The 15,817-nt window shown below is 33.4% G+C and overlaps 1 protein-coding gene across 1 annotated transcript in view; it reads left to right on the top strand.

The window, feature by feature from the left end:
- LOC123523090 (uncharacterized) overlaps window positions 1–15,467 on the top strand; it is a 57,115-nt gene extending 41,648 nt beyond the window's left edge. The window contains exons 2-3 of the mRNA XM_045300719.2: window positions 12,897–12,989; window positions 15,037–15,467. Of these exons, the coding sequence (XP_045156654.1) occupies window positions 12,897–12,989; window positions 15,037–15,155 (212 nt within the window). The 3' untranslated portion in view covers window positions 15,156–15,467. The remainder of the gene's footprint in view (window positions 1–12,896; window positions 12,990–15,036) is intronic.
- Window positions 15,468–15,817: the final 350 nt, after the last annotated feature.

Here is a 15,817-nt window from a genome sequence, read left to right as displayed (position 1 = left end):
CGTTTTATTTACTATATATTATATATATTTAGCTATCTCATGAGTACTCAGGCAAATTACTCAATACAGAATGTATGTCTAGTCCCCCACCAAACCCCCCAGAAGTTCAAATGGTCGGCCCGTAGATAAAAGAAACATTATCGAATTTCTTCATATAAGCATTTCAATATGTAAAGTTAACTGAACTAATATTACAAAGTCAGACGTTTTTACTAAGCAAATATCGACAATGCGAAAATACTAGATAATGACTCTCTCAGCGCGGATAAGAATCATACACATTGTATACTTTTGAAGAAGGTGATTGCAGGTTTTCACTTGTCATCATAAACGATTTTGATAGAACATATTCCATTCATTATATTAAACATTTCAGGTCATAAAATTAGCAAAACTGTACTTTTGTCCCTCTGCCGTTGAATTCATATGGCAATTGGAGAATATCTCAATCGTAAACATTTCGAATCATTTGGCAAAACGTTTTTCATATATAAGTTTTAAAGAGGGGTTAAATTGTGAAAAATGCAAATTTATAAAAGAAACCACTAAAGCTGAAAATGTTTCATCCATGAATCTTGTCTTTCATCCAGATGAAGATTAATGCTTCGGTTTTACAGTTTTACTTATACCTAGATATTTATTTACACAATGGTTACGTAGAAATGCTGCATATTACATCATACATATATGATCTGTGTTTCAGCCTTTACTGGAATGATTTTCTCAACGGATACATATAAACAAATAAAGTCATGATTTACTCCAACATTTCTGTTTTCTTCCCGCAAAATTGTGACACGAATTTATTTATATCATGACATTGCGAAATTCAGTAAAGTTTGAAATTGATAACTTTCGGAACGCATTTCTGAAATGGATGAATCAGATAATGATATTTTGCTTTGTTAAAACCTACTACCATGATTCCTCTTATATAAATGCCGTAAAATTTTAATTTGTTTCCCGAAATAAGATACTGAATGGGCAGTCATAAATCAGTATGGTAACAAAATGCATCTTTCCTTCTTATTACAAGGAAATTCGTAAGATAATGTTCGTCAGTTAATTCACAATAATGATGATATCAAACACGGCTCATTTTCAATCTATTTAGCTTAGCCTTGTAATTCAATACCAAACGCGTTAGCATTAAGCTTCCGTCAAGGGAAAGTGACGCAAAACATAATTTGATTTTTCCATGACGAAATATTTGTAACGTACTATTGATTGCAGGTTTGATAAACATTGACTCTTTCTGTAGCTAGGAGAAAAGTAAATTTCTCTTAAATGGATACTAAGATATTTTAGATTCATGATTTCATTCTATTTCGCTAAAGTAATTAAATGAAACAAAAAGAGGCTTTACTGTCAAAATAAATCTTGTTTTGGTAGTCGCTACTTGACCATATGTAAGATCGCGAAAATATATGAATTCAAGCATTTGACCATCAAACTATATTTTCTCACACAAAAAAATGGAATGAGATATGTTACAGCAATTTTAGGTGGTATGACATGGCATGCGTAAGTCATGTTAGTAAAAGCATGAAATTTGGCACCACACAATAATTCATAATAGATCTATAAAAATATCCTTTGGAAGCATAGAATGCAACCAAGCAGAATGATAGCAGACTCGGTTTGATAATCTAATTAAAGTAAATAGGCAATTCCGTTTCTACAATGATTAAAAGGATCTTAATCGTTCTTTTAGAATTTTATCTGTGAATCCCTTTAAAGCACCAGAAAGTACACAATTCGCCAGAGAAAATTAAACATTACCTGATAAACACGAAACACACAAATTGCACAGAACAACAAAGAGCAAAAAACATTACCTGACAACAAAGAACAAGAAATCGTCATGAAACAGTACATATTACGCAACGAAAAGGGAGCATACAGATTGTCATTGGTATAGAACAACACAATAACACTAGCAGACACATACAGAACTCACAAATTGACACTAAACGACAAATGACAATAAACCTTACCTGACAACCACAGACTAAACAATATGCAACAGAACATCAGCATTGCCAGTCAAACACAGAACAAACTATTTGATACTGAACGGCATAGAATAATAAACATTACCAGAAAAACAGAACAAACACATAGCCACAGAATATTACAGAACAATGAATATTACCAGACAAACACGGAATACACACATTGACTTAACAACCCTACACTAGATAAGGTTCATTGTAAATGACGTAAATGTATTTTTATCATTAATTTAAATCAAAGAAACAAAATTATCATTTTGTGAAACAGAATGAATCTCTTGAAGCATTTTGGTATATTAACCAGAGACACATATTCTAAATGAAACAACTCATTAATATGCATTTTAATGGAAATTTCAACCATCTAGGTGCTTGCCATAGCCCTCAACGAAATACGTGTTAAAAGAAATACCTTGTAATAATTAATGTGGTCCTTCCACAGTTGCCCAATCCAATAACTGACCATAGAAAACTGTTTAGTGTTATACTTTTACAATTATTCCAGTGGTTACGTGTGTAAGTGAGTCATCTGGTGGGGAATAATGTTATTTTCATTGTCTTTTAATGTAGCAAAATGTTAGGGGCTACAGATTGAGGTTTGGTGCCAGTAAACTCGTTTAAACTACTGTGTTGGTTTTGCAGCAGATCGTTCCTAGGTGGTACCTTGTGTCTGTTTGTTACTGCTTTGTTATGTTTTCATTCGTTTCTGTTAATGTGTACACCCAGCCACTTTGTACGTGTATACAGTTTCACATACCCGTATTTTCGTGTGGAGTGATGTATGGGCCCTTGCATCTATTTAATGTGGCTTTTCCTGATGGAGAGATTTGTACTTATTTTTTTAATGTGATCTTTTTTCAATGAACGAGGAAAAATTGACACTGCGTTTTTGAGTTCTCCTGACGAGACCTGCATAAGATATGCATAGCATTGAGAAATTATGAATTGCGTCCGTTTAAATTGAACTTAATGAACTTTGCATTTTTGTCTAATACTTCTTTTGTATATCCCTTTAATCCTAAACGAGTAGTAAAATGTAAAAAGCACCATTTTAGACGTTTTCAAGTGAGTATGTCCCGGTACTTTATTACGTCTTATGTCCATCTAAACCTCTTATAATCAGTGTATTCAGTTCAGATAAAATCACCATTCTCTTCACCTTCTGTGAACTTAGAGGTACTTGTATTAGAACACTTTTAACGGTACAGTATTAGTTAACAAGATGCCGCAACATAATTACAAACTGTAATTAACCTTTATCATGCTGGACACGATTGATTCTGCCTTTGCGACCAGTGTAGGTCATGATCTGCACTGTTCGCCATTCAGTCAGTATTTCTTGGTAAGAACCCCTGTTTAGAGTTAATGGTACTGTCCAAATTGAAAGATGGACCAGTTCATTATAGAAGTTCCAGCAAGGTAAGGGTTAAATAAGCCTGATACATATGACTTTCCAGTTTCAATAAACCTTGCCGTCGCGTTCGTTTATTCATAGTCCAAAATATACCTCTTACATAAGACTTTCCCAGTTTTAATAAGTCCTGTCGTCATGTTCGTTTACTCCCTTTTTGTTCACACATACGACTTTCCAACTTCTGTAAGTCTTGTACTCGAGTCTGTTCACTTCCTGGTGGTTCGCGTACTTAAGAACAGCTTTGCTTTTCGAAACATTTGTTTCTTTCCTTATAAATAACTTTGCATGGCAGAAACTACAAATTTTATGCAGTATCTGCATAGTTTTAGCTAAACATTTAGATACTGTGCTTCAAATTTGAGATGATCCATAAATAGCTAAGAATAGCTAAGATAGTGAAATGCGTTTAATTTCCACCTTCACAGATACCCTTAGACAGACAAGTGATGTATCAAAATAAATTGAATGATTATAATCATAATACTTAAAATTTACCATATTTCTTACCTCCCTGTAAATAATATTTATTGTTGAAAGGTAAGTCCTCGTTTTATCTTACCTCTTACAAAACATGCAATGCTTAGAAAAAACTAGATCTAAACTGAATAAATAAGTTGAGGTTAATCTTATCTTTTATAAAACTAGAATCTACATATAATCAGAGATATGACTGGCTGTTTAAATTGTTCGATTCGTTCTCTGGTTGTATGTATAGATGGAAATATCTGGCTGGCGGGCAAATGTTTAGACGATTACGAGGAGCTGCCGACCTACCGCGTAAAAGTTACCTGAGAGCCAGATATTTCAATTTCCACATACAGTCTGTGATAGGATCTTTTCCTTACATGTCATATTCAACAAATAATAATAATAAAAATGACAAATCAAACAAATGACTTTCTTAACTTTTTTCTTACAGCAGCGTATCAAAAAGTTCTTTAAACAGGAAATACGTCATAAGTTTATAAAAACAAAATCAATGTAATATTTCCGATTTTCTGAATAAAAATGTGTTGTAAGGAAAAGAAAGAGGAACTATCAAGGTATTTGTTTTGTATCCGGTTATACTGAAAAAGATATTTACTTCACGAATCTTCTAAATAGTTGAAGATCGTTTTTCGTCATTTACAGCACCAGAGTCATCTTACATCCCAGATTTACAGCAGAACTGAACATATCGAATACACTCGTCCGGTATGCAAGAAATTGCTTTAATTATTAAAACTGAAGGGTGAACATCAGGAGTGCTCTTGAAATTCTCATTTAAATAATTCATATTATTTCATAGGTATGAGTAAAGCAGGAATTGTTACTTCCGAAAGATTTCAATTTATTTGAATAAGTATTCTTTTTATGTATATGAGCGGAATATGTTCGGCAAATTAGGTGTGCATATTATCGATTGCACCGAAGTTATTAAGACGCAATTGTGAAGGGTGGCATTATTCAAGGAATTCGACTGTGTGGATAAAATAAAAGTAAGCATTTCCAACTGTTTATAAGTATGATGGACACTGTGCTTCTGGTATTTGTGGATAAGATGTGGTAATACATGACTTTTAGAGATTATAAATGGTCTTGAGCAGTCAACCTTTTTACAAATTAACAAGTTACTTTGTATTAGTAAAAAACAAACCCAGTATTTTTACAAGCTAAACTTTCACATACAAAAAATGGATAAGTGTGGTACAAAACATTTTTTCCTTTCATCTAAACACTCTTTAGTTTCGCTTTAAAAAATGTATTTTAACGCACAGTACCTGTTTACATTAACGAGTTTCCTTTTATTAGTCAGATAAAACTAGAGTTGTTGCACATTAATCTTCTACAAAAAAACTATCAAATGAGGACTTTAGTTTTTCATGTTGCTGTATTCTTGTCCAAAGGTTACTTTGAAATGATTATCGTCACGACAGCGGTCTTTCGTCATGTGGTGGCATATAAACATGGACTTGTAACGATCGGATCCGATTACTTGGACGACATTCTTAACTTAAAACCCGTGGCTTCAGTTCAAAATTGATGTTATTTACTTGTTCACATTTATTTGATTCTAGCCAAGCCTAGGTGCCGCCATTCATAAATTATTCAGGCGCTGGAGACTGGTCAAAGTTTAAATCTAAACATATAGGTCAAAATAGGTATTACAAGAAATGTGAGATTTACGATAAAAAAAGTTGCTGTATGGTATTTATAAGTTTTTTCAGAAGATATTGTATTTAGTTTGGTAATTATAATTTGTTCTTTAAACTGTGTGGGATGATAAATTGAGAGTTAACAGTTCGAGGACAGTTTGGCTAAATGGAGTTCGTATTTCAGTGTATAATTGGAAAACGTTCTCATCACACCTTATCTAGTGATATATATGTTGACTTTATCGCGAATAACAACAATAAGCATAATACTTATTATTTAAATCACCAGCTTAATATGTCCACGCTACTTTGAAATCAGGATGATTAAAACTTTGTTCATCTTGATCTGTCTGTTTGTCTAACGCGTTATTTGGGTAGTTTATCTTGAAACCTTCATATTTTTATTTGAATAATATTTCGTTTATCAGCTAGAAATGAATTTGAAGTTTTTTATTTAGAGAATTTCGTAAATACTGCTTTTGCAAAATAATCTATAATAGCTTATGGGGGACAATTCAATATTGGTCATTTGCATGCACTATTATAATAGTAATTTAAAGGTCAGAATAAATGATATGATTCTCATAGTTTTGATCCTTGCTTGTCTCTTTCCTAACGTTTTCTTACTAATACGATTTTGAAAGCAAGTTAATTTTATTGAAAATATTATTATCCACCTCCTCCACCAATGTTATAGTTATTATTTATTTAAAGCATCATTTCTCCCTCTCTTTCTATCTTTCTCTTCTTTCTAATCTGTATTCTATGAAATACCAATCTAAAAATGTTGTTATTTATACATTTGCTTTTTTAGCATAATTGCTTACGAAATGTTTATTGAATATGTAATGTTTTTGAACAATATTCCAGTTTTAAAGATGTATATAATGTGGACATTTGACCTAGACTTCGTTAAAACATTATTCTAACATAATATTTCAAGATTAAAAATTGATATACTGTAGACAGTGAACTTATTCACATTTTTCTTAAGTTAGAATCTGTAGGACATTGATATAAGTGGGCAGTGAAGCACTATTATTTTCGACAAAAGTCTAATTGTTGACTTTGAATGTACACAAGAAGTCTTATGTAATTCAACAATAACTTTCTTGTTTCAGTTTTTCTCATTTTTATTTTAGTGAGCAATCCTTTGTGTACTTATAACAGTTGAAACAGTATTCATTTCATTTACCAAAACCTTGTACTTTTTTGCAGGTAAATTTTATAATACCCCACCCACTTTTTTCTAATTTCAAAGTATGCGTCCCCTTAATCATATATCGCTAGTGCAATTTATCGATTTGCCGAACTCCGAAAATAATAAATTCATTTTTTGAAGAACATTGTCTTGTAATTTTTAAGGATGGTTGGGATTACGAGTGGGTTTTTTCACACATGTGTAAAGCGATTTAAGCTTTCCCGTGGTGGTTTGCTACTAATCGTTCCATGGCGCTTGTCCCACTGTGTTCCTTTACGTATTTGGTTTGCCCTGGTAGTCTTCTAAAGTACATAGTGACATCAATACATGCACCTCTTTAGAGTTTCTTCATAATATGTGTTCTTGCAACGCAGTCAATTTCCTTGTTTTTACAAATTAACAAGTTACTTTGTAATTAGTAAAAACACAAACTTCCTGTACTTTCCAATTACCAGCTAGAGACTTTACAGCATTTATACAATAAATATGGAATAATGTGGCCTTAAACACAAACAATTTATTTCAACCTTCCATCTAAAATTTCTTTATTTCGCTTCAGTAGCAAAAAAAGAAATGTATTCTTGTAACGCAGTCAGTATCCTTGTTTTTACAAATTAACAAGTTTCCTTGTTATTAGTAAAAACACAAACTTCCTGTACTTTACAATTACCCGATAGAGACTTTACCTTATTTATACAATAAATATGGAATAAAGTGGCCTTAAACACAAGTAACATATTTTACCCTTCCATCTAGAATTTCTTAATTTCACTTAATTTCGCTTCAGTAGAAAAATGTTCCTGTTTGTTTTATCTTATTCTGTAAATCACGTTTTCGTTTAAGCTAGGAAGTTTTAGTTTTAGTTTGTTGCCGTCTGCTTTAGTTATTTCAAGAAGTCAAACAATTACTCAATGCTAGTTTTAAGTGTTGGTATATAAATATATATATATATACTCTCAAGTTTTTTTAAAATATTTTCTTTATAGCTGGTCAAATATGTACTTAAAACTTTTTTGTGAAAACTCACAGAGCCTGTAACACACTTTTATATATACAAACAACATGAACACGGTTCAGATCATATAACTATTTGAGGTTGTTGCAAATTTAATACCTCTCATGATCAAACAAAACCTAAATCAAATCGAGACCTTTTTATGTTTTTTATGTTGCTGTGTTCTGTGCTCCAAAGGGTCTTCTTGTGCAAATGATTATCGTCCACGACAGCGGTCTTACGTTCATTGTGGTGGTCATATAAGAAGTTGCCTGGTACTTGTCAATGCCGATATAACGGAGTCCCGACTTAGCTTGGTGTACTGACATGTCTTAAACATTTCAATACCTCCCATGAATGGCTTCAGTCAAACAAAATTTGATGTTAATTTACCTTGTCCTCAAGGACACTCCTTATGGATTTGACTTCCTAGCCAAGGCCCCAGGTGCCCGCCATCCATATATATTTCTGGCGTTGGAGGTAACCTTGGTATAAACACCGACCAACGTTTATAACTAAAACATATACTGTGTCAAAATAGGTATTAACGAAAGAAATAGGAAAGGTATAAATTACCGATATAAATAAAAGGTTGCAGTGATAATGAGTTATTTTCAATGAGTTATTTTCAGAAGTATATTTGTCTCATTTTAGTCTTGGGTACCATTGATAAATTTGTTTGCTTTTTATGAAACTGTGTGGGGATGATTAAGATGAGAGGATGAAAACAGTTTACAGAACCAGACAGATTTGGCCTTAAAGGAAGATGTCGTGATTTCCGTGCTATAATTGAAAACAGTCTCAATCACACCCTTTAATCTAAGAGATATAATTGTCTGGACTTTATCGGCGAATACAACAATAAGCAATAATCCACCTCTATTTGTTTAAATCACCTTAGGGCCTTAATATGTCCCCACGCACGGTCTCTGAAAAAGCAGCATGATTAAACCTTTCGTTTCCTGTCTTGATCTGTCTTGTTCTGTCTAAACGATCGTTACACAAGGTCCCGTGGCTGTTTCATATATGAAACCATTCATATTTTTATTTGAATAAACTATTTTCCGTTCTTATCAGCTAAAATGAATTCTGAAGTTTAAGTTTTTTTAGAGAATTGCTAAAATACTGTGCTTTTGTCAAATATAAGTACCCGAATATATACTTTATGTGGACCTAATTACAATATCATATTGTGTCATTTTCTGGTCAGCTCGGCACTATCTACTAATTAGTATTTATTGTCAAAGGGTCAGAAATATGAATGAATAGTGATACCATCATAGTATTATTGATCCCTTAGCCTTTCGTCTTTCTTTCCTAAACGTATTTCTTACCTGAGAATATACCGATATACTTGAAAAGCAAGTATATTTTATATGTAAAATATTATTATCCCACCTCCCGTCCCACCCAATGTTATGTTTTATTTATTCTAAAGCCTCTCTTTCTCCCTCTCCCTCTCTCCCTCTCTCTCTCTCTCTCTCTCTCTCTCTCTCTCTCTCTATTAAACTTACCACTCTAACAAAATGTTTGTTTATTTATTCGAAATATGCGTCCTCAAATGCATCAGAAATGATTATATTGGCAATGTGTGAATGTTTATTTTGAAACAAATATTCCAGTTTTCAAAAGATGTAATAATAATGTATACATTTAACCTAAGTACTTCGGTTTAAAACATTATTCTAAACATTAAATATTTCAAGATTAAAAACTTGATATACTGTAGACCACGTGATCTACCACATATTTCCTGGTGCGGAAGGTTTAAACCCGCAGACAAATGATAATAAAGGTCCTTGATTTGATTTATTTGTTATTTTCTTAAGACAGATTTAGTTTTTATAGAATAACGTACAAACAGTATGAAGAGATAAAGCATTTCATAGTTCCTACATTCTGCTAAAAAGTAATCCAATACCTTCAAAGCAAACCTTTATTCGTTTTGAGTTTTAAGACAAAAACAGTGCATATCAATATGAAGATATTTATGGTTGATTGCCGCTGAAACATAAAAGTCTGAGGCGGCTAGAGGAACAATTGATGTTCTTTATTCTATTTCAAATGTCATTATTGATCATTTTATTTGCAAATGTCAGAATTTCAGACTTTTTCCATAAATATCGTCTCTGTGTAAAGGAAATTAAATTGCTAATTACGTTTTATTCAGTTGACATTATAATGAATGTCAAGAATCGTAAATATTTACTAAACAGAAGATAAATTGAGTTTTCCTAAATGTTTGGGATGCGCTCAGTTTCCCAAATGCAATCAAAGCTGTAGCATGCTTTAATAAATTTAACATTGATATTTTTTTCTACTCTCGTTTTTACAACCATATAATTTTGATATTGAACAATAAAATGCCTTTTTCAGATCGAAAAGATGTTTAGATTAATCATGTTCAAACTACTAGTAATCTAAATAAAAACTGTTTTCAGAATATTTCATTTCTGTTTTTTGAAAATTTGATTCATTCGTTGCGTTCATTTCTTCAAACGAGCACGTAATTAGTGGTTCTTTCAACTCTTAGATGTATTTTTCAGTAAATGTGTTGAATGCGCTTCTTATTTTCACATACCTCGCAGTGCTCTTTTTGTCTTTAATTCAGTCGTTTTACACCATGAAAATACAACATTTTTAGATAAATTGTAATTTGTGAAGCCTGTCAGAACAAAGTGAAGCACACAACGTAATGTTTAATAATGCTGCAATAACTTATGGCAACCATTAAAATCTATTATATATATATATATTTTTTTTTTTTTGGTTGGATTTAACGTCGCACCGACACATGACAGGTCATATGGCGACTTCCAGCTTTGATGGTAGAGGAAGACCCCAGGTGCCCCTCCGTGCATTATTTCATCACGAGCGGGCATCTGGGTAGAACCACCGACCTTCCGTAAGCCGGCTGGATGGCTTCCCCACATGAAGAATTCAACGCCCCGAATGAGGCTCAAACCCACATCGATGAGGGGCAAGTGATTTGAAGTCAGCGACCTTAACCACTCGGCCACGGAGACCCCCTATTATATATTATACAGAGGAGTAATAAAATCAGTAAGATGGAAAGCGAAGACTGGTATGTCCATTTGCAATATTGCAGGCAAAATATAGCATACCCTGGTAATTTTGAAGGCAATATGTAGCATTTCTTAAAAATTATGTAGGAAGTATGATATTCCTTAGCAGTTTTGCAGGCAATATGTAGGTTAAGTAATTTACGAACACACGTCAATGTAGTAAGATATTACTTCCTATGATGACGAATTTTTATCATCTGATCTTTATGTGATCTGAATATTTCATTTAAATGTGCTTATTTATTGTTTATAATATATCTTGACTGCTCTTGGCTGACCTTACTATACAAAAAATGTCGCATTCTCCAATATTCTGGGATGTTCTAATTGTATTGTGTCTTAAACTAACTACCCTACTGACACAAATCTATATTTATAGCCCTTCGATGGCAGATTCTTGGAATAAATATTAGTATGACGCAAAGCAAAATTATATTCCTGCAGAGTAGGAATGTATTTAATGTACTCATTTAAACAAAAAAGCAATAAACGTGGAAATTCCACAAAAACCATGTTTTCAAACTTAGCATCAAACAAACAGGTTTTGTTTAAAAAGGGCAATGTTCTATTATACATATCTTACTGCATCCAATCATGCCATTCAGAAGTACAGATATATGAAAAGTAGATGTGTCATTACCACATGTAATTTATGATTCTTTGATAAAAGCTTCCTAAACACAAAGTTTGCTGACAAAAGATGTACCCAAACTAAGGATATTGAGCATAAAATCTGTAAGAAGATCCTTTGGAAGCATTATAGAATGCAACCAAGCAAAATAATAGCAGACTCGGTTTGATTGAGTCTGTTAATGAGAGGTAGTGGAAAGTGCAACACCCCTCACGGCACCTAGCACCGGCTTAAGCGGAACTCTATTACCCATGAACATCGAGTGGACTCTATGATCCCAAAGATCCAGAAAATATAACAACACTGAATCCAAGTACGGGGAGACGTTTTACGGCCGCCACATGACACTTAAGAATTGCTATTGTGATAGTTAACAAAATCTGTAAGAAGATCCTTTGGAAGCATAGAATGCAACCAAGCAAAATAATAGCAGACTCGGTTTGACTGAGACTGTTCATGAGAGGTAGGGGAAAATGCAACACCCCTCAGGCCCCCTAGCACCGGCTTAAGCGGAACTCTATTACCCATGAACATCGAGTGGACTCCATGATCCCAAAGGTCCAGAACCTATAAACCATTTTACTATTTTGAGTAATAGTGACCACAAAATACAATCCAAAGCCAATTTCTTAATATACATCAAGTTTAGCAACGGTCAGTCAATCCTAACTAAAGTTTAAGCTGGAAACCGATATTTGGATTTCTATTTTTGGTATCAGTGACCCCAAATATAATCTAAAGCTAAGTCTTCATATAAGCTTGTTGTACATCAAGTTTGGTAACAGTAATTAAGTCCAAACTAAAATTGTAAATCGGAAACCATTTTTTTTAATGATCAAAAACTATTTTAGTAACTGTGACCTTGACCTTGACTCAATGGCATAAAAATGAGCTTTTTATCACAAAAACATTTTGGATCTCAAGGGGGTTTGAACCGCTGTTCAAACAGCACAAAAAAAAACTTTTGCCCAACGCTCTAGATCACTCTGCCACGGTGGAATTTTCTAAGTATGAAGATAAATTAAGCTATGCTGACCTTAGACTTGGCCCCCACTGACTCCATATACAATCCCAAGCTTGGCTTTTCTATAAACTACCTAAAGGCCAAGTTTTATTTCAATACATCAATGCAAACTAAAGTAATTGAGCGAAACGTTTTTTATATTTTTAGCAACAGTGACCTTGACCTTCACCTTAGTGACCTCCTATGCAATAGCGAACTCCGCCTCTATGCAAGCTTTCTCTATATCAAGTTTCATTTGAATCGGTCACTCCTAACTCAAGTTATTGAGCGGAAACCAAAAAATGGACGCCGCCCGCACACCCGCCCAACGACATTTCCCAATCTAATAACCATTTTTTTTCAAACCCTTGTTTTTTAAAAAAAGCTGCTTTTATGAATATCATTTTATCGTTTCAGATGTATTTCTGCCTTATACTTCTTACCAACCATCACCAAATTTGTATCCAGGATTTGCACTTTCAAAACGCCAAGAACAACACAATGTTAAAGGTAATGTTTCTATATAAAAACATTTAAAGTAATATACTGAAGATTAAATAAATTTCGCAACACTTTTTACTTGCAGGACCACAGTCAAATTTTTTTGTTGTTTTCTTTTAGCTTGTAATTTGTTGATGGTTATTCTGATTGAATATTGCTGCTTTATATTCCGGATGAATATTTTGAATCTGCGTGTCGGTCCGTTCGCGACTTAAAATGAGTAATTTTTACTATGTTTTTGTATAGTTTGTAGAAATTTTCGAATGCTTTCAATAACATATACATTTGTCTAAACGTAGAGGTGACTACAATAACCTTGTAGATATTTGCAAAATAACTATTGACGAGTTAGCTGCTTTGTTCAGTATAAAAATCTCGAATTATTGTCAACATGAATATGTTTGACGTTTATCATATCGCGAATTCTTCGCCAAACGGATATGTCTCATGTTTATCAGATCATGAATTCTTGGCAATGCGAACATGTCTGGTGTTTATCAGATCGCGAGTTCTTGGCAACACAGACATGTCTAATGTTCATCAGATCACGAATACGTGGCAACGCAAGTATGCCTAATGTTTATCAGATCGTGAATTCTTGGCAACGCGAGAATGTCTCTTGTTTATCTGATCGTGAATTCTTGGCAAAGCGAATATGAGATCGCGAATTCTTGGCAACGAGAAAATGTGTTTTTATCAGACTGCGAACTAAAAGTGACGAAAATGTTATCCAATATATACGTATGCTATATTTTGTACACTTAATAAGTGCATACCTCAAACAGCGTTCACTGGTTGTGAGTTCAGTCCTCGAGTGAGGAGTTTTATCAATCTTCACGGAGAGCATACGCCTCTCCCGAGGATTGAACTGTGTCTGAAATCATTCATCCTGCGCATCTGATTCTTTTTGGGAAGTGGGCAGTTACTCACGGAGAACAATAAAGTCACATAACACGTTACATAACCGAAATACTCAATCAAAAAACGGCGCTAAACCCCAAACAAACAATCTTGACAAAAACCAAACCTCAGGTATCACTGATTTAATAGCAAATACTAAACAAATGCATTTCAAATTGAACTAAAAGTCTTGAGAGGACTGGCCTCTTTGTACTACCTGACTGCGTTTTGTAGCGCATTAGCTTCTTTTGGGCGTTGTTAGGATTGAAACAAAGATTCTATAATTTTCAGAATAATGTATATGTATCTCGGGTAGCGTGTAAACCCTCCAGTAAATATACAATGTATTACTAACTGAATTTGAAAGTGCATTTAAATTGTCTTGTAACTTAAGAAAAGGTATTTTTGTTAAAGTGTAACGATACAATTACTAATACAGTTGATCTATATAAAACATATTGTAAGGTTATTACAACAGTAGGTGGTAAAAGACACGGCTTTGTATTTGGGAAAATGTTTGAGGAGGCTGAGTTCATGCAACATGGGTTTTCAGTTTTATAATACTAGTCCTTGTTCTTCTTTTATATATTTTACAAAAATACGAACTGGGAAAAATCGAAATACTTGGTACACTAGTTTAAACCCGATTCCGTGTTTTACCTTTGCCTAGAAATGCATAGTACACTAATTTAAATCCAATTTCGTATTTTGCCTGTGCATGGAAATACGTGGTACACTAGTTGAAGTCCGATTTCGTATTTTGGTTGTGCATGGAACTACGTGATGCATTAGTTAAAATCCGATTCCGTATTGTGTCCCTACCTAATTTGACTACAGGTAGATAAAAAAAACATTGTTTGACAAATATAATAAAAAGATAGTTATTGCATTAGCCTAACCATGAATGTATTTGGCTCGCGGTGATTTAATCAGGCCGGATTACATGCGATTCGCACCTCGTGTCAGTCTATAGAAATAATTATTAATAATAATAATTATTAAACGATATGCCAGTTTTAAGAATATTGGAGAAAGGTTTCTTCAATAACACGCAGAGTCTGTGGGCGATCCATCTACGTCTACATAAGTGGACATGATAAAATCATTTTGTTTATAGTCAACATTTTCTTATATGTGTGTTATTTATACTTTTCAGTTAACAAACGAGCGACCCTTAACCAGCTTTTAAGACGCCTTATTGCCTTATATGGAAACAATGACATAGCTTTCTCCGGCAGATCTTCTCATGTGCGTTTTGGCGCCGGTGGCCGATGACGTCATCCGTTGCTAAACAGTGCAACACATTTCAGCATGTGATATATTACAGCGCGCCTTTAGATAACCTTTTATCATTTTTTTGTTATATGAACATCTCCTTTTTTCATTCATGGAGAAACATTTACATGAAGCTACTTATGATAGACTAAATGGAACCGCCGATTGAACCAATTTTTCACAACCATGTACGGTTCAATAAATATCATATGAAAACATTGATACCAGCATGGATCCAAAAATGTTGAAACAGGGATAATATTTTAAGGGAGACCAATAATTGTTTTGAACAAATAAATCCAAATTACAGTGTTACAGTGTTACATTGTATTGCTCTGTTTATGTTACAGTTCTGTTGTCTATGCGTTTTTGGTATAGTGAGTTTTGTTGTTTCTATTTCGACGTGTCAAAGTGAAAATATAAAAAAGCACAACAGAAAGAAACCGTACATTTTATATCTTGTTGTATAATTTTTAAAGTATATCCATAGCTACGATACGAGATTATATCTCATTCCACGACATGAGCATGTTATTATAACATGAAACAGATAGAAGGTGGCAATATGTTGTGGCTTCAATTAAATACGCCTTACCTTACTCCTACGATACGAGATTATATCTCATTCCACGACATGAGCGTGTTATCATAACATAAGACAG

Source organism: Mercenaria mercenaria, chromosome 8 (genome assembly GCF_021730395.1).
Source record: "Mercenaria mercenaria strain notata chromosome 8, MADL_Memer_1, whole genome shotgun sequence".
NCBI lineage: Eukaryota > Metazoa > Mollusca > Bivalvia > Venerida > Veneridae > Mercenaria > Mercenaria mercenaria.
This window is presented reverse-complemented; position numbering and strand designations above follow the sequence as displayed.